Source organism: Euleptes europaea, chromosome 21 (assembly GCF_029931775.1).
Source record: "Euleptes europaea isolate rEulEur1 chromosome 21, rEulEur1.hap1, whole genome shotgun sequence".
Classification (NCBI taxonomy): Eukaryota; Metazoa; Chordata; class Lepidosauria; order Squamata; family Sphaerodactylidae; genus Euleptes; species Euleptes europaea.
In genome coordinates, this window is record NC_079332.1 from 9,624,586 (window position 1) to 9,651,516 (window position 26,931).

Genomic DNA, 26,931 nt, shown 5'->3' on the forward strand with positions numbered 1-26,931 from the left:
GAGCCACGGCTCCTCCCCAAAGGATCTGGACAGAACAGAGCTCTACAAGGAAAATTTGAGGGTCTTGGGTTCTAGAGATGGTTGAAGGGGGACCTGATTGCTCTCTTTAAGTATCTGAAGGGCTGTCAGAGGAGAACAGGAAGCTGTTCCTGTTGGCAGCAGAGGATAGGACTCGCAATAATGAGTTTAAATTACAGGCAGAAAGGTATTGTCTGGATACTAGGGATATATTTTACAGTAAGGCCATTTTTGCACGGTCAATTTTGATGCTCGCTCAAAGCTCTTTTTTAAAATGCAACTTTACAAATGCCTTTTCTCAGTCCCGACACAAAAGGAGAAGTTCCACTCCCCCCCCACTTGCCTGTGTTCCTGTTTGCATAGCCATTAGCATATGCATAGCTAACACGCCTCAGTTGTTTTGCATTGTTCCTTGAGGGGGATTCTTCCCAGCAAACACCAAAGGTCACTTTAAATGGGCTCTTTTGTTCCAGAATGATGGTTCAGCATGCAAAATTCAAAAAAATATGCGGGGCGATTCAGCCTGGAGCACACTGCTAATTACCATGCAAAAATGGCCTAAGAGTTGTTCAGTAGTAGAATTGGCTTCCTAGGGAGGTGGTGAGCATCCCCCTCACTGGCAGTCTTCAAGCAGCAGCTGGACCAACATGTGTCAGAGATGCTTCAGGTTGATCTGACATTGAGCAGGCGGTTGGACTAGATGGCCTCTATGGCCCCTTCCAACTCTATGATTCTATGACCACAGTCCAAGGACACCACTGGGAAACACCAGGGCACATTTTCTTGTCCTACTAAAGCCCCCCCCCCCCCGCACGGGCACTGCATGGGCTCCTAATGGCCATCAATATCTCTGCTTTTTCAAAAAGGTTTTTGGTTGTGCCACCAGAATGCTTTTGAAGAGCTTAAAACCTTTTTTTTTTAGCCCTCTGGTGGCACAGAAAGAAAAAACGAAGAGAATTCTTCATCGTCTGGCAGCAGGCAAATGGAAGTTTGCAGCATCCTTAGGTAGCCTGGAGCTTTCAAAGGGCAAACGCCCCAGTCTAGCAATGGGCGATGGACATGGGCAGCCCCATGAGTATGGGGAGGGGTTCCTTCACCTGCCAAAACTGATTTGCTCGCTTCAAGGGTGGGAGAAGCGCCCCGTGTGTTTATCTTTGCACCTGAGACAGGGGTGCAATCCACCATCTCCTTCCTTAGGAGAAGCGCCGCTGGTTTTATTTGGTCTACTCTAGGTTAAGTGATCTGCGGGCGGCAGCACAACGCCAGAGGTCCTTCAGTCTGTTTTATAAAACATATGCAATGTCCCTTTTACAGCAACGTAAGATCGCAGTACATTCTCCCCATACTGTCATCCTTTCCTGGGAGATCGGGAGAAGCTAAAGTTTCCCTTCTCTTAGCAGACTCCTCTCGGGAGATAACCACTCAAGTAGCCAGATTTTGCCTCCGGTCTAGTGGGATTTGTAAACGGCGGACTGAAAACCTTTCCCCATAGAAGATCTTTCCCCCTCTTCTTCAAACAGTCCCTCCCAGAATCATCAACTTTTATTCTTTTATTTTATTATTTTAACCTAACTTTGGTTTTTATTCAGAGCTGATATTGTATCGAAATAAAACTTGATTGATTGATAAAACATATGAGACTTCATAGGAAAGAGATTATCTGTGTCTATTACATTCCTTTTGTATGTGCTAACTCCAGACATGTAGCGCACGCTCTACTTGATTTGGTTAAGCTACTACGAAGGACAGAAACTGGATTAAGACAGGGTTTCACCGCATGTTCTACTGCTAAAACAACACCCTAAGTTCTAGCCTAGTTACCACACATCCACCAAAGAACACACAGGAACTTACATCTCCCGATACAATGACTCATGGACATGCACAGTAGGGGCGCCGTACAAGGAACCGAGAAGCTTGCATGGAGCTCAGCGTTGGAGCCGCGGACGAGTCTGCGATCTGCACTACACTACCACGTAGCAGGCGAAAGAATCCGAGGATCTATGCACGACGACAATTTCGAATCGTTCCCCTTGCCCTACGCGGCAATGTTAAGAACTCCGATGCGGACGCAGCGGCCGGTACAAAGTGGCCCCGCACCGTCAGCGATCCTGAGAAAATAAAATTAACGGAATGCATGATTTTGCAGGAATGGAGCGTTCCCGAGGCGCGGGCCCGTTGGTGGTGGCCTTCGGCTGGAACGGTTGTTTTCGACTCCACGGTGATGACATGTACGTATGCGCGGGCGCGGGTGTGCGGATGACGTCTGTGGTGCGTCGGCTTGCGGTCGTGTCGCCGGGCTCACGTCACTTCCAGGGACGCCGAGGAGACGCGGTCGCACTCCGCTCTGGACCGGAGACTGTGCCACTGCTCCACGGCTGTCCGGTGAGAACTGAGCATCCGTCGCCAGTGCTTGGATTCGGGAGAGCCGGTCGAGTACTGGCCGATCACGATCCTCCCGATAAAGTCATTGCTGCTTTTCACGTTGTGCCCGTAGACTGAAGGAAAGAAAGAGACATGGAGGGGAGGGGAAATGATGCGACACGAGAGGCAGCGGAAAGCAAATTTGAATACGGGGTCTGCGACTGATTGAAAATAAACAGAGCTAAAGGGGTTTCTTTCTTTCTTTTTTTGCCCGCGGTGAAAAAACAAACTGTGGTTTCTTAATGGAACAGACATGACTGCGGATAGCATGCCTGAAAGCGGAAACTCCAAAACGGAAAATACTGTTGACCCCAAAACATCACAAACCCATAAAAGCATAACTCGTTCACAAAAAATAAAATAAAATAACCTTCAGAGAGGGAGATCTGGAAAACGCACACACACCAATTTATTAGAACCAGTAAGCACGTCATTTCTTTAGGGCACAGTCTGTTTCTGTTAGACATATCAAACATAGAAGAATCATAGAGTAGGAAGGGACCACCAGGGTCATCTAGTCCAACCCCCTGCACAATGCAGGACATTCACCACTACCTTTCCCCCCACAGCCCCAGTGACCCCCACTACATGCCCAGAAGAGGACCAGAAGATACTCAACACCTATGAAGATAATCATAGATAATCACACAATAGCATCATAGAATCTTAGAATCCTAGAGCTGGAAGGGACCACCAGGGGTCATCTAGTCCAACCCCCTGCACAACGCAGGAAATTCACAACTACCTCCCACCCCACACCCCCAGGGACCCCTACTCCACGCCATTTTATTGCTGTCTCCGCCTCTTTGTGGCCATGCCCACCCCCTTGTGCCCAAGTTCCAAAGGTACCCACAGGCTCAAAAAGGTTGGGGACCTCAGCCCTATTCCGCTGTGCGCTCCAGGGAAGGAAGGCAAGATATTGAAATAAACAAACTCTCTCACACCCCTTTCTCCTCGCCTCGACGACAGGGAGACGTGCCTGACTAAAGGAGAGGAGACACAGCGTGGTGTAGTGTGAAGCTTGCTGATGGGGGGTGGGGTCCTTGCGCCAGCCACTCACTCTCAGCCTAAACTATACGACTGTTGGGGTTAGACTAGGATGTAGAAGCCCCCAGGGGCTCATTTTGCCATGGAAGCTGGCTGGGAGACCATGGGCCAGGCCTGCACTCCCTCAGCCTAGCCTACCTCAGAGGGCTGTTGTTGCAAGGACCAATTAGAAGAAGGGAGAACAACGTTGTAAGCTGCTTTGGGTGCCCACTGGGGAGAAAAGCAGGGTATAAATAGCTAAACACAGTGAGTAAGAAGAAGAAGAGTTGGGTTTTATATGCTGACTTTCTCTACCACTTAAGAATCAATCCGGCCCACAACAAACATCCTGTGAGGTAGGTGGGGGCTGAGAGAGCTCTAAGAGAGCTGTGACTAGCCCAAGGTCACCCAGCTGGCTTCGTGTGTAGGAGTGGGGAAACAAATCCAGTTCCCCAGAATAGCCTCCGCCGCTCATGGGGAGGGGGGGGGGAATCAAACCCGGTCCTCCAGATTAGAGTCCACTGCTCCAAACCACCGCTCTTAACCACTACACCAGGCTAAGCTGCTCTGACGTCCTTGAAGAAAGGATTGATACCTGTCAGACATTTAAATGATGCGTTTTCCATGTGGGATCTTCTCTGACCCCCAGCCTAAACCTCATGGGAAGATCACGGAGGGACCATGCATGCTACGGCTTAAAGTCACAACCAGACAACCACCACGGCTTGTCCTTTTCTCTCCCAGAACGCCACCCCTCCTTGGTAACGCCGGAGGGTTTGATCTATCTCCTCGCAATAGGTAGGCACGAAGAACGACATCTGGCAGGGTTTTTTTTTTTAAAAAAAGGGCAAAGCCGTTTCCTTTTTATCCTTCGTTTTCCAATCGCTTGCTAGAAAATGAGTCATTCAAGTGATAATTATCATGGCTCTTGATCTATCTGAAAAAAACAAAACCCATCAGGCTCATATCTGCCTGAGCACACGGGGGGGGGACGGACCCACCCCCAAGCCAGCTACAAAGCCTTCATTTTCAGTCATTATCGCTGAACCGTACTTGTTAGACCCTCTTAAAAAATAACCACCCGTTACCATTAACCCACCCCAGTCCACACACAGCTGGAAATATCAGTCCACTCGGCACAGTCCACTCGAGCTTTCGCTCGGATTTTCTTAGCCGCTAAAGCAAAGAGTAGACACTTTGTAGGAAACATCAGGATTGGCGTCTGATGGGAGGAAGAGCAGCTTCTCTGGATCTGGAGCCAGATTCAGGCCCTTTAGAATCGCTCCGAGGAATTTAAGCCTGGGCTCTGCGTAAAGAGGAGGAGGAGAGGGGTGTCCATGGGTACTAGTCAAAATGGCTACTAGTCATGATGCATACCTATTTTCTCCAGGATCAGAGGAGCGTGCCTATTATATTAGGTGCTGTGGAACACAGGCAGGACAATGCTGCTGCAGTTGTCTTGTTTGTGGGCTTCCTGGTTGACCACTGTGGGAACAGACTGCTGGACTTGATGGACCTTGGTATTGCTTTACACAACTCATAGTTAAATTGTGGAACTCCCTGCCCCAGGATGTGGTGATGGCTGCCAACTTGCATACCTACTCTCTCCAGGATCAGAGGAGCATGCCTATTATATTAGGTGCTGTGGAACACAGGCAGGTTAATGCTGCTGTGGGCTTCCTGGAGGCACCTGGTTGGCCACTGTGTGAAAAGACTGCTGGACTTGATGGGCCTTGGTCTGATCCAGCAGGGCTTTCCTTATGTTCTTAGTTTGCCCAGGGAACTAAAAAAACTGAGGGCTTGCTCTGGATGGGTCACCGTACCAAGTCCATTTGGACTGGAGGTTAACCCAGCAGGCAAAGCCGGTGGTGGCCCCTCGGTCCTCAACATACACACAGGAACGAGGAACCCGCACTTCACAACTCGCCACCTACGTGCGGATTTTCAGCGGCTTTCCCTCAGCCTCACATATGACTTATGAGAAGAGCTGCTCCGGATTTCGAAAAGTAATTTTCCCTATTCTTTATTGCCCGAAGAAGCCCGGAAAGCTTGAGAACATGTAATCTTACAGGCCCGGAGGGAAATAAAAGAAAGATTTATTAAGTTTTCCAATACCATTATTTTCAAGTCCAAAGATTGGATTTGTTTTTTTAAATATTTGCAGCTGGTTTTAGACTGGGATGACGCACTCCCGTGGCTCTGGGAAGGTTCACAAATGTCTCTGATGCTTTCCTAAACCCTGCAGTACCCATAATTCACGCTCCCCCAAATGGCGATGTCAGCACCTGCTTTGACCAGCCCGGACTTGGAAGGAAGAGTCGTCAGAAGAAAACGAAGACCCCTCAAGGGCTGAGGAGCCTCTGGTGGTCCCCCCACTGTACATGAGGCTGCCTGGACCTCAAAGTCTCCAGGCAAAGACCCCATTCTTTCTCTACTAGGGTTGCCAGCTCTGGGTTGGGAAATCCCTGGAGATTTTTTTTTTGGGGGGGGGGTGAAGCCTGAAAAGGGCAAGCTTTGCCGAGAAGAGGTACCAATAGGGTACGACGCCACAAAGAAGACGAAGAGGAGTTGGTTTTTATATGCTGACTTTCTCTACCTTTTAAGGAGGATCTAACGGGCATCATATCATACTGCCCTTGTACAAATCTATGGAGAGACCACACTTGGAATACTGTGTACAGTTCTGGTCACCACGCCTAAAAAAGGATATTACAGAGCTTGAGAAGGTGCAGAAAAGAGCAACCAAAATGATTAGGGGACTAGAGCAACTGCCCTATGGGGAGCGGTTAAGACGCTTAGGGCTGTTTAGCTTGGAAAGAAGGCGGCTGAGGGGAGACATGATAGAGGTCTAGAAAATTATGCATGGTTTGGAGAGAGTGGACAGGGAGAGGTTTTTCTCCCTCTCCCATAATACTAGAACGCGGGGTCATCTGCTAAAGCTTGAGGGTGAGAGATTCAAAAGGAAGTATTTTTTCACACAACGCATAGTTAAATTGTGGAACTCCCTGCCCAGGATGTGGTAATGGCTGCCAACTTGGAAGGCTTTCAGAGGGGAGTGGACATGTTCATGGAGGAGAGGAGTATTCATGGCTATTAGTTGGAATGGATATTAGTCATGCTGCATACCTATTCTCTCTAGTATCAGAGGAGCATGCCTATTATTTTGGGTGCGGTGGAACACAGGCAGGATGGTGCTGCTGCAGCCGTCTTGCTTGTGGGCTTCCTAAAGGCACCTGGTTGGCCACTGTGTGAACAGACTGCTGGACTTGATGGGCCTTGGTCTGATCCAGCAGGGCCTTTCTTATGTTCTTCCAATCTCCTTCCCTTCCCCTCCCCACGGCAGACACCTTGTGAGGTAGGTGAGGCTGAGAGAGCTGTGACTAGCCCACGGTCACCCAGCTGGCTTCGTGTGTAGGAATGGGGAAACCAACCCGGTTCACCAGATTAGAGTCTGCCGCTCACGTGGAGGAATGAAGAATCAAACCCGGTCCTCCAGATCAGAGTCCACCGCTCTTAACCACTACACCAAGCCGGCTCTCTAGAGTCCACCTTCCAAAGCAGCCGTTTTCTCCAGGTGAACAGATCTGTCGCCTGGAGATCAGCTGTAATCGAGGGAGATCTCCAGCCACCACCTGGAGGATGGCAACCCTGTTCTCTACCACAGCAGGCCTTCTCTTGAGAGCTGATTTCACAAGCAGACCAGGAAGCTCATGAGTGAGACTGTATGAACCACAAAGCTACAGAAACAAGCACACGGCAGGATGTCTTTTCCTCCTAAACCCCAGCTCCCAGATTGCAAGCCACACATTCCCCCCCCCCCAGCTAGCTCCAACCTTTCAGAAACTGACCTTTGCGTCCCTCCTTGTCAGACTGGTTTGATTTCCCACTGTGGCAGGTGCGACGTGTTCCAGAAGCCCGGAACAGCTAATGATCAGCTTCGTAAATCGCCCTGACCCTTCCCAGCCATCAAGTCACGCCACGGTCGTCTGGCAACATCTGGAGCACCACTTTCCGTTCCTGGCAACCCACGCCCCACAGGGGAACCAGCCATGCGTCCGTGTGGTCTCTGTGACTTGCCTTCTAAGTGTGTGTGTGTGTGGGGGGGGGGGGAAATAATTCCTCTGCTACCAAGGAATTCATTCTGTGTCCTTCCACCTTTCCAATTCTGCCCTCTGTTTTCATTCATGCAATAATCTGGTCAGGCAAACAGAGAGGGTTGATTTAAATTCCAGCTCAGCAGAGAAGCGCTCCGGCGGAACTCCCTGCCCCAGGATGTGGGGAATGGCTGCCAACTTGGAAGGCTTGAAGAGGGGAGTGGACTTGTTCATGGAGGAGAGGGCTATTCATGGCTACTAGTCATGATGTATACCTATTATCTCCAGAATCAGAGGAGCATGCCTATTAAATTAGGTGCTGTGGAATACAGGCAGGACAATGCTGCTGCAGTTTTCTTGTTTGTGGGCTTCCTAGAGGCACCTGGTTGGCCAATGTGTGAACAGACTCCTGGACTTGATGGGCCTGGGTCTGATCCAGCAGGGCTGTTCTTATCTTCCTTCCTTCCCTCCACCTCTCCTTCCTCTCCAGTATCAGAGGAGCATGCCGAATATATGAGGTGCTGGATGGTGCTGCTGCAGTCATCTTGCTTGTGGGCTTCCTGGAGGCACCAGGTTGGCCACCGTGTGAACAGACTGCTGGACTTGATGGGCCTGGGTCTGATCCAGCAGGGCCTTTCTTATGTTCTTATGGTCTCGGGGTCCCACGAGTGCATTTTGACTCTACCCCTTCTTTGCATGTGGGCGGGGCCACTGCTTTATCATTTAATATAGGGATGGATGTTTTCTCAAAAATATCCTCTGGGGTAGAAACCAACCTTTCGTCGCATACCAGCCAGCCAAACAATGCATCCTAGAAATGTTCAAAATCACCTCCAGAAAAGACCTCCCAAGTATACAGAGCACATGCTCACAAGCCCCTATGCTGTAACTTCGGGATGTTTGGGAAATGATGATTGTTCTATTCCTCCACAGGCTTTTTCCAAGAAGTTAAGGATCAGCAGCTGTGCTGTAAAAGGATGCCGAATTTCTTGGAAGACCTAGAACTTCCCCTGGTGAGAACAGGGGAGCAACGCTCAAATGTTGATACTCTAAAACAGAAACAGGAGGACAACAAAAATTTGGAAGCACCAGCGCCGTCCTGTGAAAAAACCATAAGCGTGCTCTGTCTGGACCATACCCCAAGCCAGATATAATTGCTGTTATTTCATTGTAAAGATGGTGACTCAACATCACAGAAGCAGCAAAAAACTCCCCGCAGGCTCGCTGATGACTGTAGTGCTAGACAACGGCCGTCTGGAAGAGATTAAACAGAACCCAAAGTACTCCTCGCACCTTGGCTAGTCCATGAAAATGATGTCCCCCCCAAACAGTTCAGAGAGCCTTGATTCTGGTACCCTGGGGGTCATCTGATACACTGGATTAGACAGGCATTTAGTTATGTGTGTGTGGGGGTTAAGTGCCGTCAAGTTGCTTCCGACTCATGGAGACCCTAGGAATGAAAGTCCTCCAAAATGTCCTATCTTTGACAGCCTTGCTCAGATCTTGCAAACTGAGGGCCGTGGCTTCCTTTATTGAGTCCATCCATCTCTTGTTGGGTCTTCCTCTTTTCTTGCTGCCCTCAACGTTTCCTAGCATGACTGTCTTTTCCAGTGACTCTTGTCTTCTCGCAATGTGACCAAAATACGATAGCCTCAGTTTAGTCATTTTAGCTTCTAGGGTCAGTTCAGGCTTGATTTGATCTATAACCCACTGATTTGTCTTTTTGACGGTCCAGGGTATCCGTAACACTCTCCTCCAACACCACATTTCAAAGGAATCTACTTTCTTCCTCCTATCAGCTTTCACACCCATACATAGTAATAGGGAATACGCCGGCATGAATTAACCTGATCTTGGTGGCCAGTGACACATCCTTACGCTTCAAAATATTTCCTAGCTCCTTCATGGCCGCCCTTCCCAGTCTCAACCTCCTTCTGATTTCTTGGCTGCAGTCTCCCTTTCGGTTGATGATGGAGCCAAGGAACAGAGAGTCTTCAACAAAGTCTAGTTATAGTGAAAGCAACTCCTCTCTGGTGGTGGTCAAAAGTGCCGTCAAGTTGATGCCGGTTTATGGCGACCCCGTAGGGTTTCCAAGGCAAGAGACAAGCAGAGGCGGTTTGCCAGTGCCTGCCTTTGTGTAGCAGCATTGGACTTCCATGGAAGACCAACAGAACCCTGGTCAGCTTCCAAGATCTGACAAGATTGGGTTGCCCCGGGCCATCCAGGTCAGGGCTAAGATCAGGGGTTGCAACCACCTGTCGAGTAATTTACTACCAGTAGTAACTTTTACTCTCAGTAGTAGGTGCTTCAGTTAAGAGAGCCAGGTCAGGGCTAAGACACACTAAGATCAGGAGTTGCAACCACCTGTTGAGTAATTTACTACCAGTAGTAAATTTTACTCTCAGTAGTAGGTGCTTCAGTTAAGAGAGCCAGTTTGTAACTTTGCCAGCTTCCAATCTCAAACTACCCTTTGTGGCTCCGAACGCCCTGCTAACAATATTCAAATCCCTAGAGAAGACCACTTTATTGGTTTTCTTCTGCTTCAGCCGAGTCTTGCGTTGGCTTCGATCTCAGCTCAGGTTCGGAGAGTTTGCTTTATTCACAGATGAATTTGGACGTGTTCTAGCGTGAGGGTGAGAATTATTTCCGCCTGCTGTCACGTTGCTGCCATGAAATTTTGGCTCCAACTTTTAATTGCTGCTCTTCAGATTTTAATGCTGCTCATTTGAGTGCAATTAGTTCTGATTTATTCTGTAATTTAATTGTGAGCTGCTCTGGACCCGTCACGCAACTGGAAAAGCAGGAAACAAATAACTTCCAATAAATGATAAATGAGAGGCTGTTCTCTCCCCGTAACTTGAACAGGATAAGCTTAGCAAAACCGCCAAAAAGTCAGAACACTCAAAGGCCGTTTATGCTTGGTAATTAGCAGCATGTTCCAGGCTGAAGTGCCCCGCATATTTTTTTGATTTCTTCACGCTGAACCGTCATTCCAGCCGGCACATACCTGCTTCTCATTTCTTAAGAGCCCCTTTAACGTGACCTTTTGTATTTGCTCCGCCCCCGCCTCAAAGCATTCACTGAGGGAAGCGTGCAGAATCACAGCCGCGGCTTAGCTATGCAAACAACTAGTGCTAACGGCTATGCAAACGAAGGAACGAAGGAGCAGGCGAGCGGGGGGTGGAATTTGTTTGACTTTCTCCTCTTGCATCGGGACCATTTTAAAGGTCGGATTTAAAAAAGGAGCTTTGAGCGAGCATCAAAATTGACCCTGCATAAATGGCCAAAGAGTCATATCAGCCACCCTGAGAGTCTTTTCTTCTTTTACGAAAGGGGGCTCACATATACCTTATGTGATAGAAGTCTGTCAGGGCAAAGTGATTCCCGAATTCATGTATGGGCCACAGCTATGCTTATGTAAAGATTTCTGTTCCTTGGAGGCAATACGATCTAAATTTCTCAGATCCATATTTGGAGTCCCACAATGCCCTTCCTAGATTAGACTCAGGGAGAATACTGCTTGAAGGGCTGTGGCTCAGTGGCAGAGCATCTGCTTGGCATCCAGAAGGTGCCAGGTTCAATCCCCAGCATCTCCAGTTAAAGGGACTAGGCAAGGAGGTGATGGGAAAGACCTCTGCCTGAGACCCAGGAGAGCCGCTGCTGGTCTGAGTAGACAATACTGACTTTGACGGACCGAGGGTCTGATTCAGTACAAGGCAGCTTCATGTGAAGCACGAGGCTGGTATGAAGCAACAGACTTTTGGCTCAAATTAAACATTAACCCTTCTGGATTAACTCAATTAGCACTTTCAGATAATTTCTGCTCACGCTGGGTGAGAGCTATTTAGGAGAAACTCGACAGCACTTTACACTAATATGGTTTCTACTCTGGAATGGCTTTAGATGTTTTCTCGTTGTCAAACTCCGTCGTGAAATTAGCTGTGATCCTAGGAGGGGACTAGAGGGACCCAAGGTGGTTCCTTTTGCAGAGGGCAGAAAGCAAGGCGAGGCAAGCACAGGCTTGCCCTCAATAATATGCATCGGGGTTGTTTTGATAGCAACCGGGGTTATCAGAAGTCAGGAGGCCGGGGAAATGTACACATGGGATGAATAGCTGGTGTTTGCTGCTGCGGTGTCCCTTCGAAACGAAGGCAGGCTGCTTCGGACAGATACAAACTCTTCAGAGGAGTAAAATGAGCTGGCAGAATGTCAACAGGCTGCATTCCCAACTTTTGGCGAGAGACAGAGACGGCTCTGAATTTCGAGGCTGGTGAATCGCTTTCGCACCCTCTTCCTGCTCACAGCAGCCCTGTAGATGTGTGTTTTCAGACAATATATTCACATGTACTGGGAGCCCAGAAAAAGAGTGCATGTGGAGGGTTTACTACCGTGATGCTTTTAATATGCATGGTTGACATGTTGTTTGGACAGGGGCAGCTCATATATCTGTTGATCCCCGCTTATGGTAGTATTATATAATATTAATTTCTAATCCATATTTGGGAAGAAACTTAGTTAGGGCGCCATCAGTTTTAGTCTATTCCTAGGATTTTAATGACGAATAGAAATGTAGTGGGTCCTAGAACGTAGGGGGTTCTAGAACCCGTAAATAGGTGGGTTCTAGATTAAATCCGGCCTGAACTGTCCCTGGAAGTCAAAACGACTAAGCTGAGGCTAGCGTACTTTGGTCACATTATGAGAAGACAGGAGTCGCTCGCTGGAAAAGACAATAACGCTATGAAAAGTTGAAGGCAGCAGGAAAAAAGGAAGGCGCAACATGAGATGGATTGACTCTATAAAGGGAGCCATGTTTCGAGCGCTGAAGAATCGACACTGATTCATAGTGTCGCCATGTGTTGGAAGTGGCTTGACGGCACTTAACACACCCACAGAGATGTAGATTGTATGCTTTCATAAATTTATCCTGAATACGATTTTATGTCATTGTATGGACGTGTTGCAAGCCACCCTGAGCCTGGCTCTGGCCTGGAAAGGGCGGTGTATAAATCTAATAAAGAAATAAATAATATCTTACACATGTGTATGGTTTTAATACATGCAAACCAGAACCCTGGAAACCCCAGTGGTCAGTTCACACACATACAAAATGCGTGTATTGCCACTATTCAGATAACATGGGAACTGTATCGAGAACAGAGTGGGTAGCAAACACCCCCGATATATGCCGCTGCCATGTTCTTGGCACATGCGGACATTATCTCTGAAAAGGACTAATATGTACAGCTGAACCCACAATATCAACCCTGCCTTTACCCAAACACTGTCCCCCAGTTTTATTTGTAAGAGAAAGTGCGTTGGCTCTATCTTATGAAGAAGAAGAAGAAGAAGAGTTGGTTTTTATATGCCAACTTTCTCTACCACTTAAGGGAGACTCAAACCGGCTTACAATCACCTTCCCTTCCCCTCTCCACAACAGACACCCTGTGAAGTAGGTGGGGCTGAGAGAGCTCTTAATAGAACTGTGACTTGCCCAAGGTCACCCAGCTGGCTTCATGTGTAGGAGCGGAGAAATAAATCCAGTTCACCAGATTGGCCTCCACCGCTCACGTGGAGGAGCGGGGAATCAAACCCGGTTCTCCAGATAAGAATCCACCACTACAAACCACCGCTCTTAACCACTACACCATGCTTGCTCCTACCTTTACCCAAACACTGTCCCCCAGTTTTATTTGTAAGAGAAAGTGTGTTGGCTCTTCCTGATGATGAAGATGAACAAGATGATGAAGAAGAAGATGAAGAAGAGTTGGTTTTTATATGCCGAATTTCTCTACCACTTAAGGAAGAATCAAACTGGCTTACAATCACCTTCCCTTCCTCTCCCCACAACAGACACCCTGTGAGGTAGGTGGGGCTGAGAGAGCTCTAAGAGACCTGTGACTAGCCCAACGTCATTCAGCCGGCTTCATGTGGAGGAGTGGGGAATCAAACCTGGTTCTCCAGATCAGAATCCACCGCTCCAAACCACCGCTCTTAACCACTGCACCACGCTGGCTTTTATGGAACAGATGTATGCACATTCACTGCCACACGCATTCAGAGCTAGAGTGCCAGGGTTTTGTATGCCGAGGGTGACTCGGTTTACTTCTTTTGTGCAGAAAGAGTCTGGATCACAGGAATCATTTCATCCTGCCACACGAGAGGGGGGCATTCAAGATGGTTCCCGCAGCGTTCCTATGAATCACAGCCTTTTCTGCAGAGGACAAAAAAAAATCCTGTACATGCCGGGCGAGATTTAAATTGCTGATGAGCGGCAGCAGCCTGGTTATGAAATGTTTGGAAACAAGCTAATGGATTCAATTTTAGCTTCTCGTCTCGATCGGAACATCTGTTTCTACCGCGGCAGCAACGATAACAAGAACGGAAGAAGTGGCCCGGGTCCATTTTGTTCCCTTGCGATTGCTTTTCGCGTTGAAGCGCCGGAACGTTGCAAGTTGGATGAAAGAGGAGACGGAAGGCCTTTTCAGACATTGCAATTGGGCGTGATGGGAACCCATCCTGACGGAGTGTAAGATCCTCTCAATATGCTATGCTGTGCAAACGGGGCAACGTGCATATTTACCCCTTCTGCCTTTCTGTATTCACCTCGTTTTCCTAAGGCCATTTATTCATGGAAGGTTTTGCATTGGATTTGTCACTCTATAGATGCACATTTTCCACATCTGAATTCTCAAAACTCTGCATGGTGGCTTATTGTTGAGTTTTGAGAATATGGATGGGGAAAAAGTGCATCTAAAGAGTGGCAAATCCAATGCAAAACCTTCCATGAATAAAAAGACTCCAGGTTATGCTGCTTGTTAAAGCTGATGCTACAGACCAGTGGTTCCCAATCTGTAGGCAATTTGAGAACATCAATACTTTATAGACAGCTATCTCTCTCCCCCCTGTCTCTTCCAGAGTATTTCACCAGTGTAAGGAATTGCAAGCATAGAAAGTCCTTCACCAGGGCACGCTTAGATATTTCGCCGCTCGCAGTTCTTGGATGGCCGTTTCAACGGGACCCCATGTAGGAAAAGGGTACGCTCCTGTGATCAAAAGTCTATTGAGGATCCATCCCGCATCACATTCCAGTGTCCAAGATATGAAGATGAGCGTAACCGATTTTTGCAGACCATATTATCCTTTCCCAGGAAGGTCAGATCAGGAGAAATTAGTCAAATTATTGAAAGGCAGAGACAAATACATTACTTCTCGAATGGCAAGATCTGCTGCTGCCATCATGAAGCATAAAAAGATGATGGGACATGCTGACCATATCTCTGACTCTTCTCTGGGTCATTTGTCATCTTTTATTTGTCTCTGTATTGTATGATCTTTCCTTCCTATTATATTTGAATGATAAATTTGTATTTGCATTTTAATATTTGATGGGAAATGTTTAATTTTTCAACCTATGTTAAATTATGTTACTATTTTTTAATGTTATTGATTTTGTTTCCACCTCGTTCTGTATTGTTTTGTTTTTGCTAATGCAATAAAGACTTGATGATGATACCAAACTTTTTGGGCCACCGCCCCCTTGGTCCCACAAACTCAACCCCAGCGCCCCCTACCCTATCCAACAACACAGTTGAAGGGGCCCACCTCTAGCGCGCCCCTGCTGCCCTCTTGCCTCTTAGTGCCCCCCTGGGTAATCCCACCGCCCCCCAGGGGGTGGTACTGCCCACCTTGGGAACCACTGCTACAGAGGAACCAGCGGCCTGGCTTGTTACAGCCGTTTCCGACATTCGCACCACGAGCCGGTTTGTGAAACAAGGTGATCTTACCGAACTGTTCCTTCACAGAGAGAGGAAAGTTATTGCACGTGACTCATAAGAACATGAAAAACCATGCTGGATCAGACCAAGGCCCTTCAAGTCCAGCAGTCTGTTCACACAGTGGCCAACCAGGTGCCTCTAGGAAGCCCACAAGCAAGACGACTGCAGCAGCATTTATCCTGCCTGTGTTTCACAGCACCTAATATCATAGGCATGCTCCTCTGATCCTGGAGAGGAAGGAAGGAAGATAAGAACAGCCCTGCTGGATCAGACCAAAACCCATCAAGTCCAGCAGTCTGTTCACACAATGGCCAACCAGGTGCCTCTAGGAAGCCCCACAAACAAGACTCGCATATCGAGAGGTAGGTTAAGACTGAGAGAGATCGGTCCGGCGAGCTTCGCGGCCGAGTGGGGATTTGGACCCGAGCCTCTCAAACCTCAACAGATATGACACCATAACTGGCTTTCTGCATACGAAACAGAAATATACATTTAAAAGGCACGGTGGACGCTGCCTCGCCGACGTACCTGAGAACACTAAGCTGGCATTTTCGAGCTCTTCTTGCGGGACCCTGAAGCTGAAGGATTCGTTGAAGAAGGGGTCGATGGTGCCTTTGATGAAAGAGGTCTTCTTCGTTTTCGCCAACTTCAACCCGTGGACAAGCTGGATTTTCACAAAGGGGTCTGAATCGGAAAGACACAGAGCCACAAATTCACTACAGTGATTGGTTTATGGTCGGTTACGTAGCACAGAAGGAACATCTGGGGAAATTATGCGGCGGTTTGAGCGAGATCTGTTTCCTGTCCTGTGTCTGCCATGGCCAGAGGCACAACTCTTTAGTGCAGGGTTGGGGAACCTTTTTTCCGCCAAGGGCCATTTGGATATTTATAACATCATTCGCGGGCCATTCAAAATTATCAACGGCCGTGGCGCAGAGTGGTGAGCTGCAGGACTGCCGTCCAAGCTCTGCTCATGACCTGAGTTCGATCCCGACGGAAGTTGGTTTCAGGTAGCCGGCTCAAGGCTGACTCAGCCTTCCATCCTTCCGAGGTCGGTAAAATAAGTACCCAGCGTGCTGAGGGTAAAGGGAAAATGACTGGGGAAGGCACTGGCAAACCACCCCGTAAACAAAGTCTGCTTAGTAAACCTCGGGATGTGGCTTCACCCCATGGGTCAGGAATGACCCGGTGCTTGCACAGGGGACCTTGACCTTTTTACTCTTAAATCAGCAACTGAATGTCCCGGAAGGTTAAAGAATCCCCCCACTGGTTTCGTGATCTACTGTCCACCTAGTACATTTTATTCCACCCTTCTTCCAAGGAGCTTGGAGCACCATACACAGTTCTCCTTTCCCCACTGCATTCACACAACAACCTTGCGAGGTTAGTTCGAGAGGGAGGGAGGGACTGGCCTGCTCTAAGCTAGCAGGCTGCATGGCCGAGTGGAGATCTGGCTTAGTCTGTCGCCCTAACCACTACGCCACACTTGCTCACTCATGGTACAGACTTGTTTTTCTCAGCATCGGAGTAGCCCCAGGTAAGCCGTAGTGTGGATTGATGAGTCTCAAAAGCATCCCTAGAGGGACATGACAGGTTTGAGACACCGGAGCCAATTAGAAGGTCAGCCTGACCCAAGACCCTTTCCAGGCAGTGAACTATAGGAGATTCTGCGCTGTGTGTGTGTGTGTTAAGTGCTTTCAAGTTGCTTCCGACTCATGGCGACCCTATGAATCAATGTCCTCCAAAATCTTTAACAGCCTATCTCAGGTCTTGCAAACTGAGGGCCATGGCTTCCTTTATAGAGTCCATCCATCTCTTGTTGGGTCTTCCTCTTTTCCTGCTGCCCTCAACTTTTCCTAGCATGACTGTCTTTTCCAGTGACTCGTCTTCTCATAATGTGACCAAAATACGACAGCCTCAGTTTGGTCATTTGAACTTCTACGGTCAGTTCAGGCTTGATTTGATCTATAACCCACTGATTTGTGTTTTGTTTGGGGGGGGGCAGTCCACAGTATCTGACTCTCCTGGGGGAGGGGCCGTGGCTTAGCAGTAGAGCATCTGCTTGGCATGCAGAAGGGTCCCAGGTTCAATCCCCAGCATCTCCAGTTAAAGGGACTAGACAGGTAGGTGACGTGAAAGGCCCCTGCCTGAGACCCTGGAGAGCCGCTGCCGGTCTGAGCAGACAATACTGACTTTGACGGACCGAGGGTCTGATTCAGTATAAGGCAGCTTCATGCGTGTTCAACACCACATTTCAAAGGAATCTACTTTCAGCGCTACGACCAATAAACATATGAACATCAGTTTCTTTCAAAATACATTTTTTGAGATAACTGTTTCAGAGGCTAGCCACGTTGGTCCGCAGCAGAGGAGCTAGATTCACGTTCGTAACCACCTTAGAAGTGCACAAGATTTTCAGGGGTATAAGCTTTCGATACTCAAAGCTCCCCTTTAGATGGGGAAAAAGGCATATTGGAATCCTATGTATGCAAGAGGCTTATCTATCAATCCTCACTTAGCCTGCTGGGCACATACATGGAAAATCCAAGATGCCTTATATTGTTTAAGGGGGAGAGCTTCGGCACGCAGGTGGCATTTGCAAACAGCCTCAAAGCATTCTTAGAATCCCTGAATGAGTCATCTGGGCTTCTCAGCAGCAGAGGTCAAAATGTACCCTTGTTTACTTTCCGCCAAGAAGAACCAAACGCCGGCCTTGCGGAGGGGCGACCGCCCTGCTGTTCTCTGCGAGGCGGCAAATGATTCGTCAACAGGAACAGCAAGGAACGGGAAGAACAACAAAATAATGGCTTGGAGGAAGGAGAAAGCCGGTTCGCACAGAAGAGGGAAGCCCTCTTCTCAACACACAGACTCTTCCCGAGTCAACTGGCTCAGACACGCAGGAGAAAGCAAGGGGAGAATGGGCGGTACCATTTCAGATCATCAATGGGGAGAGTCACATTTTTAATTCTCCCCCCGCCCCGCCAATGTAAGAACTCCCTGCAAAGAAAAAAACAACCATAAGTAGAACTTGGATTGCAATATTATCGTTGAATAAGAAAAAAAAAACAGCAACCCTGGGAGCATAGCTCCATGTGTGTGGTGTGTTTTCCACTTAAGAGGGAATGATTAATGTACAGGAACGCTGAAACGTACAATCCCTCCCCTGCCGTCTGAAGCAGCACAGCCCATTTGGGACCTTTTCAGCCATCTGAAAGGCCCAGGGTTCACAGATCACGGAGTTGGAATCACAGAGTTGGAAGGGACCACCAGGGTCATCTAGTCCAACCCCCTGCACAAGGCAGGAATTTCACAACTACCTCCCCCACACACACACCCCAGTGACCCCCTACTCCATGCCCAGGAGATGGCCAAGGTACCCTCCCTCCCGTGAACTGCCTAAGGTCATAGAATCAGCATGCAGAAGAACAAGGGGGTAAAGTGGACTGTACCACTTCAGGTGACAGGTAAGAAATTCCAGCTTGGTCCGTGCAAAAACTCCAAGGCAGAGCCCAGCAGGGAGAAATTTAGGAATTGGATTGCAATGGATGAAAATAACAACTGTGTAAGGTCTGATCCCCAAAAGATGTTTTAGGAATATGGAACTTTTGTTAAATCTTGTGATAACTTTTGTTATGCTGGTCAAAGACCGCAATAAATTTTAGGAACTATGATGTTTTAAGGAGCCAAGTTGCGGGGGGGTGTTTACACACCCAGCTTTCTCCCTTGGAACGATCACACCCCCAAATTCTACTTTTAAACAATCACAGTTCTATAGAAGGAGACCCCCCATCCTCTGGACCCTGCTGGCTTCCAGCTGTGACCTGAACCTGTCCCAAGGGTGTCGTCTGCACCCCTGCTTTTTGGGGTACTGCCACATGAACACATGAAGCTGCCTTATACTGAATCAGACCCTGGCTCCACCAAAGTCAGTACTGTCTACTCAGACCGGCCCAGCGGTCAAACCCAAGCCCAGCGCCCCCTACCCTATCCTATAAAAAGCATTGTTCAAAATAGCGGTTTGCGTGACGCACTAAAGAAGATCAGAACAATAAAATTTCAAAACAGTAACAATTAATTGCACATCTATTCAAAATCAAATTAAAACTTTTTAGTTGAAATTTATTCAACAAAACTGATGAACCAGTTTGACCCAGTACTACCAGCTGTTCAAAGTCTGGAAAAAAATTCTGATACGTTTCCAACAAATTTGCCAGCATGGTGCCATGACTGGATCTATTGTAAATCAGTGAACAACACAGCTAAAGGGGCCCACCTCTAGTCCCCCTCCTGCTGCCCCCTTGCTTCTTAGTGCCCCCCTAGCCAATCCCACCGCCCCCCAGGGGATGGTAATGCCCACTTTGGGAACCACTGGTCAAAGGCATCCAAACCTTTCAAGTATCTTACACTTACCGTTCTATCAAGCTGGGCGCATATTAACACATCAACAGCTCGGCATGCCTAAACACACCGGGAGAAAACGCGCTAAGCATTTACCTGAGCCTTGGCTCATGTCCGTCTGGAGCAGCTGTTTCGCCCTGATAATATCAACGTTCAGTCTTCCTGCACTGGGAAGGTAGTTCAAGGAGAGGAGGAGTTCTCCCAACTCCACGTTCTGCAAGAGGAATTAAAACACTCTGACAAAAGAGGGCATTTTGAACAAGGGGGAGCATTAGAAACAATAATTAAGAACCTCTCTTTAAAAAAAAACACCAATATACTTATTCAGTTGTGGTGCAGAAACTAAAAACATTGCTAGATGGATTTGTTCCAACATACGACAAGGAAGTTGTCTTACATTCCAGCCCATAATGCAGCGACTGAAGTATCCCCTTCTCACCAGAGACCCTCACAGGGGAACAGGTTATACTTATAATGATTCAGACCCTTGATCTTTCGGAATTGCCTACTCTGGCTGGCAGCAGCGCTCTCCAGGATCTCAGACAAAGGTCTTTCCTACCCCCTTCTACCTGCTCCTTCCACTGAAGATGCCAGGGATCGAACCTGGAACCTCCTGTATGCAAAGCAAACGCTCTACCGCTGAGCCACAGAGAGATGGAGCAGTCACTTCTTTGATACATCGCGATGCAAAAAATATTTTTTAAAGCACATCGAGGGGAGGGAAGGCCTAGCTCTGCATATGCTGTGCTAGATTTATACGTCAGAGGGAACTATTGATACGAGGGAATGCTGGAAAACGTCATCTCCCAGGGCAGCAACCACATTCACAGGGAGCTGACCAGGGTCCTGATTGATGCCCTGTCAACTCACACCTTGCCTGATCAGTAGGGAGGTACAGATATACCCTTTTGCCTGCTTATACCTATTTCTTGACGACTCCTCGTTTCTTAAGAACTTTTTCTCTCTCACTAAATGCTAACCCTTCAAACCAGAATGGCTCACAAAATTTGGAAACGTCCCTACAGAGAGCTGGAGAAAGGCTTTTTGACCACTTGCGCCCGGCGACTCCCTTCACCACCAAGAGACAAGCCAGGAGACAACAGAACATAAGATCATAAGAAAGGCCCTGTTGGATCAGACCAAGGCCCATCAAGTCCAGCACTCTGTTCCCACAGTGGCCAACCAGGCGCCTCTAGGAAGCCCCCAAACAAGACAGCTGCAGCAGCATTGACCTGTCTGTGCTCCAAAGCACCCAATATAATAGGCAGGCTCCTCTGATCCTGGAGAGAAGGAAGGAAGGAAGGAAGGAAGGAAGGAAGGAAGGAAGGAAGGAAGGAAGGAAGGAAGGAAGGAAGGAAGGAAGGAAGGAAGGAAGGAAGGAAGGAAGGAAGGAGGGAGGGAGGGAGGGAGGGACATGAGAAAGGCCCTGCTGGATCAGACCAGGGTCCATCAAGTCCAGCAGTCTGTTCGCACAGTGGCCAACCAGGGGCCTCTAGGAAGCCCCCAAACAAGACGACTGCAGCAGCACCATCCTGCCTCTGTTCCACAGCACCTAATATCATAGGCATGCTCCTCTGATCCGGGAGAGAACAGGCATGCATCATGACTAGTATCCATTTTTACAAGTAGCCATGAATACTCCTCTCCTCCATGAACATGTCCACTCCCCTCTTCAAGCCTTCCAAGTTGACAGCCATCACCAGATCCTGGGGCAGGGAGTTCCACGATTTAACTATATGTTGCATAAAGAAATGCTTCCTTTTATCAGTTTTGAATCTCTCATCCTATCTTAATGAGAGCTGTGATGGCTGTAGTGGGGAAAGGGGCCGCGGGCAGCTATGACTGGGAAAGGCGCTCTCCTCTGGACAGAGCGCCTCCTTTCCAACTCAACAGGGAGAAACACGCTAGCCTTTGACATGTTGACGCCTCTTGACTGGAGGCTCCAGGTTCTCATGGACTGGAGCCTAGGACTCGAGACCCAGATTGGCTAAGGACCCTGGAGCACACGTTGGGCAGGGGTCTAAAAAGCGGAGCTGTTCCTTTGTCTGGGGTGGTTGCTGGTGTTTGGGTTGAAGAAGACGAAAAAGAAGAAGAGTTGGTTTTTATATGCCGACTTTCTCTACCACTTAAGGCAGAATCAAACCGGCTTCCAATCACCTTCCCTTCCCCTCCCCATAACAGACATCCTTGTAAGGTAGGTGGGGCTGAGAGAGCTCTTAGCGGCAGAGGCTAATCTGGTGAACTGGATTTGTCTCCCCACTCCTACACACGAAGCCAGCTGGGTGACCTTGGGCAAGTCACAGCTCTGTTAGAGCTCTCTCAGCCTCACCTACCTCACAGGGTGTCTGTTGTGGGGAGGGGAAGGGAAGGTGATTGGAAGTCGGTTTGAGTCTCCCTTAAGTGGTAGAGAAAGTAGGCATATAAAAACCAACTCTTCTTCTTCTCTCCCCCTCCTTCCTGTCGCCAGCCCAAAACACCATTCTTGGGAGACATCATTCCTGGGAGGCTGCAGTAAATAGCCCCTGGCTCCAAACCTGTACCTGCATTTCATGTACACTGGCAACAGACAGAACATTGGGCAACTCCTTAAAACCCTTGGAAGAGATGCATCAGCAGCGCTTTGGAGAAATACATTTACATTAATCACAGTTAGGATAAGAAAATCAAGCGAGAACACATTAACTCATGGAAATTAGGAAGGGGTCCGACAGCCCTTAAAGAGACAGCTGCCAAAGCTCAATGGGCTGTCGGACCCCTTCCTAATTTCCACGAGTTAACGTCCCTTTGAGGGTGTCAGGGGAAACTTAAGTCCACTTCAACCCCCTCCCCAAGTAAGCACGCTCCTTCCGGAAAAGGAGGAGGAATGGTTTGGGCGCATCGCAACGCCAACGTTCTTGTCTGTTTTTAATTTTTCTTTGCTCTTTCACAAAGCTTTGCAGGCTGTCATGGGTGGTAATGCTGGACAAAAAAGTGGAGTATTCGTACACTAAATAAAGACTTTAAGAAAAAACTCTTCACAGTTCCCGACATCTAAGAGTGGAACAACAAACTTTCCGATTTTGCATTGATGGCTAAACTAACTAAACTAGTTAATATGAAACCAACAGATGAATTTGTGTTGAGATGGCAACCTTTCTATAATTATTATTTTAAGGGTAAGGGTCCCCTGTGCAAGCACCGGGTCATTCCTGACCCATGTGGTGACGTCACATCCCGATGTTTACTAGGCAGACTTCTTTGTTTGCGGGGTGGTTTGCCATCGCCTTCCCCAGTCGTCTTCCCTTTACCCCCAGCAAGCTGGGTACTCATTTGACCGACCTCGGAAGGATGGAAGGCGGAGTCAACCTCGAGCCGGCGACCTGAAACCGACTTCCGTCGGGATCGAACTTAGGTTGTGAGCAGAGCTTGGACGGGGCTCCTTTGATTATTATTTTAGTGGTACATAAATTATTCAACAAGGCTGAACGAAACTGAAAAGAATTTACAGAGATATATAAGATACGTAAACGGTTAAGATATTTAACAGAAGATGCGGTATTAGATTATTATAAGTTTAAGCTGATGCAAAGGCTCAATGGATGAAATATAGTTTTGTTCACTTTAGAGAATCTTGAGATGAAGTAATGTTTTGAATGATACAATGTTTGGGAACACTTTTCTTTTTACTGCTTAAATTTAAACTATGTGGAAAATTGGAGGAGGATGTATCCTTTATCTCATTTTTTTCCGTCCCTTTTTTCTCCTTTTAGTACCCATCTTTTATAAAATAATTTTTTTAAAAAAACAAAAAACAAATCTTTTACCTGGGAACTGGGAACCAGCGCCTTCCACCAATGCCCACCCTTAACCAGGTCCACCTCGCTCAAGGGCATGGACACTTTCCCAATGACGCAGTGGCGTGAAAACTTGTCAAAATCCACTACGGTCAAGAGCAGAGTCCTCCTCTGCGCTTCCAAAAACGGGATTTCGAAGGTGTACCTCTCCTCAAACACGGGGTTTTGGGTTTTGCGCTTGACTCCCGTCTGCTTGGAGTTCTTCTGGTCCGGAAGGAGACAGATCTTCACGTAAGGGTTGGAGTGAGCCATGTCCTGCCTCGAGCCGTCGTAGGAAATCGGAGGCGGGAGATCCTTGCCCTCGATGACCCGGACGATCAGGTAATTGTGCAAGAGGTCGTACTGAGTACTAAAATGCAGCATCCCCAGTTGGTACTTGGCCAACATCTCCTCGTCTGTCAGACAATCCGCGTCATCGCTGTTAGAGTCAAGGGAATACAGCCTCGGCTCAAACTTCCTGAAGTAGTCGTCGGAAGTGTAGGGTTTCCTCAGGATGGAAGGCTGGACTATTTCTTTTTTGGCTCCTAAAATCCCAAACTCAATGGGTTTAATGTCGATTAAGGGGGAACTTGGCCGCCTCAGCTCCAGACCTGCGCGAGAGGACCAAACAGCAAATATCAGGGCAGCTTTAGAGACTAGAACAACCCCTGGTGCTTCTATAAAATTTTTATAAGGGCTCTCGGGCTATGTGAACCGTTTATATGGCAACTCTCTAAGGAAGTTTGTATCATCACCTTCAAGGACAGCAACAACAGAGATTTACACAATTATACATAGTGTGAGGACAGTAGATTTACCCCCCACCGTCTCTTTTAAGACTGTAGGTCACCCAACACAGTTCGTAGGCAATAAATTGGACTAGGATCTTTATAAATAAACTTATTTATAAAATGACAGATTAGATACCTTGCCCCCTTGGGAGGGGAGCAAAAGAAGGGAATGAGATGATAAAATCCCCGTTCACATGAATATATGAAGCTGCTTTATACTGAATCAGACCCTGGGTCCATCAAAATCAGGATTGTCTACTCAGACCGGCAGTGGCTCTCCAGGGACTCAGGCAGAGGTCTTTCGCATCACCTACCTGCCTGGTCTCTTTAACTGGAGATGCCGGGGATTGAACCTGGGACCTTCTGCATGCCAAGCACATGCTCTACCACTCAGCCACAGCCCCTCTTTGGACATACCATCCCAGAAGATTTTCTGTACTTGCTTACACTTTTCTCCTAATGCTGGTTCGAAAGGAAACAGCCTTCTTAACTCTATGGGTTCAGCACAGCCAGTGGTCCCTTTTGAGAACCAGGCAGGATTGAGAGGCTTCTGAGTTAGGTAAAAAAGGGTAAAGGTCCCCTGTGCAAGTACCGGGTCATTCCTGACCCATGGGGTGATGTCACATCCTGACGTTTACTAGGCAGACTTTGTTTACAGGGTGGTTTGCCAGTGCCTTCCCCAGTCATCTTCCCTTTACCCCCAGCAAGCTGGGTTAGACTCGTATTTTATTTATTTATATTACTTATTGTGCCGATCTGTTTCTTCCCAGAGCTGAAAGCGGGGGGGGGGGGAAGAAAGAATTAAAAACCTCATATCCCAGACCCCATTCATATCAGAGCCCTCCCCCCCCTTTGGCTCCTTTCTGCAACTAATGGATGCATCTGGGGAATCTGAACACAAATAAATGTGTAACACATAATTTGGCCCTAGTGGATTTGAGAACTGCTTTGAGGACTGGGGTTGAACAACAGGGTTGGTTCTCAACAAGGGGGGAATTTCCCCCTGGGGGGGAATGTTAGGGTTCTGGGGGGGGGGATTGGGACCACCATTCAGCAAAGTGCATATTATTTGGAATGCACCTTTTGAGACAGACTATTTTGGGAAGGGGGAAAATTATATTCTGAACAATGGTGAAAGGGGGGAATGGAGCAAGAAAGGTTGAGAAGCCATCAACTTCCTCTGGCCCCCAAGGGGAAGGAGTAAAATCTCAGGGCGAGGAGCTGGGCTGTCCTCTGCTTGCAGTTCAAATGGCTGCCATTCCCCTCCCTCACACCCCTAATCCAGGCTTGATCGACCTTCGATCATCCAGGGGCTACCCTCTTCCCCCACCAGCCTATGCCTCAGTCCACCAGGTCACATGAACACATGAAGCTGCCTTCTACTGAATCCGACCCTTGGTCCATCAAAGTCAGTATCGTCTACTCAGACCAGCAGCAGCTCTCCAGGGTCTCAGGCAGAGGTCTTTCACATCACCTACTTGCCTAGTCCCTTTAACTGGAGATGCCGGGGATTGAACCTGGGGCCTTCTGCATGCCAAGCAGATGCTCTACCACTGAGCCACTGCCCCTTGTGCCTCGGCATCAGGAAACCAGGCCGCTCCGCCCCACAACTACACCAAAGAGGGGCCGGGGGCCTTACTTGAAATCCGCCTGGCGAGACTGTAAGTGGACTTGGACGTCTCCGAAGAGGACCTCCGTCTTTCCTGAGGCGTCGGGGGAGGCTCGCTCGCTGTGGTGTTGTCAGAATCGCCATCTTTCTCGTCGCTTCGGTTGCTTACCCTGCAGACAAGAGAACACCTTGGAACCTCCGAAGCCCAAGAAGAGAACCGTGAGCCTCAGTAAGGTGGTTAACGGGTCGCGGGTTTTCCCCCTCAAATAACCACCCTACAAACATGTGATATCTTGGGATTCCCTCATTATTTAGATTGTGAAGGTAAAGGTCCCCTGTGCAAGCACCGGGTCATTCCTGACCCATGGGGTGACGTCACATCCCGACGTTTACTAGGCAGACTATGTTTGCGGGGTGGTTTGCCAGTGCCTTCCCCGGTCATCTTCCCTTTACCCCCAGCAATATCATAACAACAAACCTACACCTTTATCAATCAGTCAACCTCTCTGAAAGCTGAGAAAAAGCAAGAGGGGTATGACTCTTTGCCGTAAAGTAGAAGAAGTAGAAGTAGTAGAAGTAGTAGTAGAAGAAGAAGAAGAAGAAGTAGAAGTAGAAGTAGAAGAAGAAGACGAGTTGGTTTTTATATGCTGACTTTCTCTCCCACTTTAGGAAGAATCAAACTGGCTTACAATCACCTTCCCTTCTCCTCCCCACAACAGACACCCTGTGAGGTAGGTGGGGCTGAGAGAGCTCTAAGAGAGCTGTGACTAGCCCATGGTCACCCAGCTGGCTTCATGTGTGGGGAAACAAATGCAGTTCACCAGATTGGCCTCCGCCGCTCACGTGGAGGAATCAAACCCGGTTCTCCAGATCAGAGTCCACCACTCCAAACCACCGCTCTTAACCACTACACCACGCTGGCTAAAGGAAGAAATCTGCCTTACGCCATGTCAGATCATTGGTCCATCTAGCCCAATACCATCT

At 48.3% G+C, this 26,931-nt stretch overlaps 1 protein-coding gene across 1 annotated transcript in view; it reads right to left on the reverse strand.

Moving 5' to 3' along the window:
• Positions 1-2,319: 2,319 nt before the first annotated feature.
• The window catches only part of SYT17 (synaptotagmin 17), a 33,299-nt gene continuing 8,687 nt past the window's right edge, over positions 2,320-26,931 (reverse strand). The window contains exons 4-8 of the mRNA XM_056866384.1: positions 25,978-26,117; positions 23,539-24,158; positions 19,832-19,949; positions 15,866-16,021; positions 2,320-2,516 (exon numbers count right to left, since the gene is read on the reverse strand). Of these exons, the coding sequence (XP_056722362.1) occupies positions 2,320-2,516; positions 15,866-16,021; positions 19,832-19,949; positions 23,539-24,158; positions 25,978-26,117 (1,231 nt within the window). The remainder of the gene's footprint in view (positions 2,517-15,865; positions 16,022-19,831; positions 19,950-23,538; positions 24,159-25,977; positions 26,118-26,931) is intronic.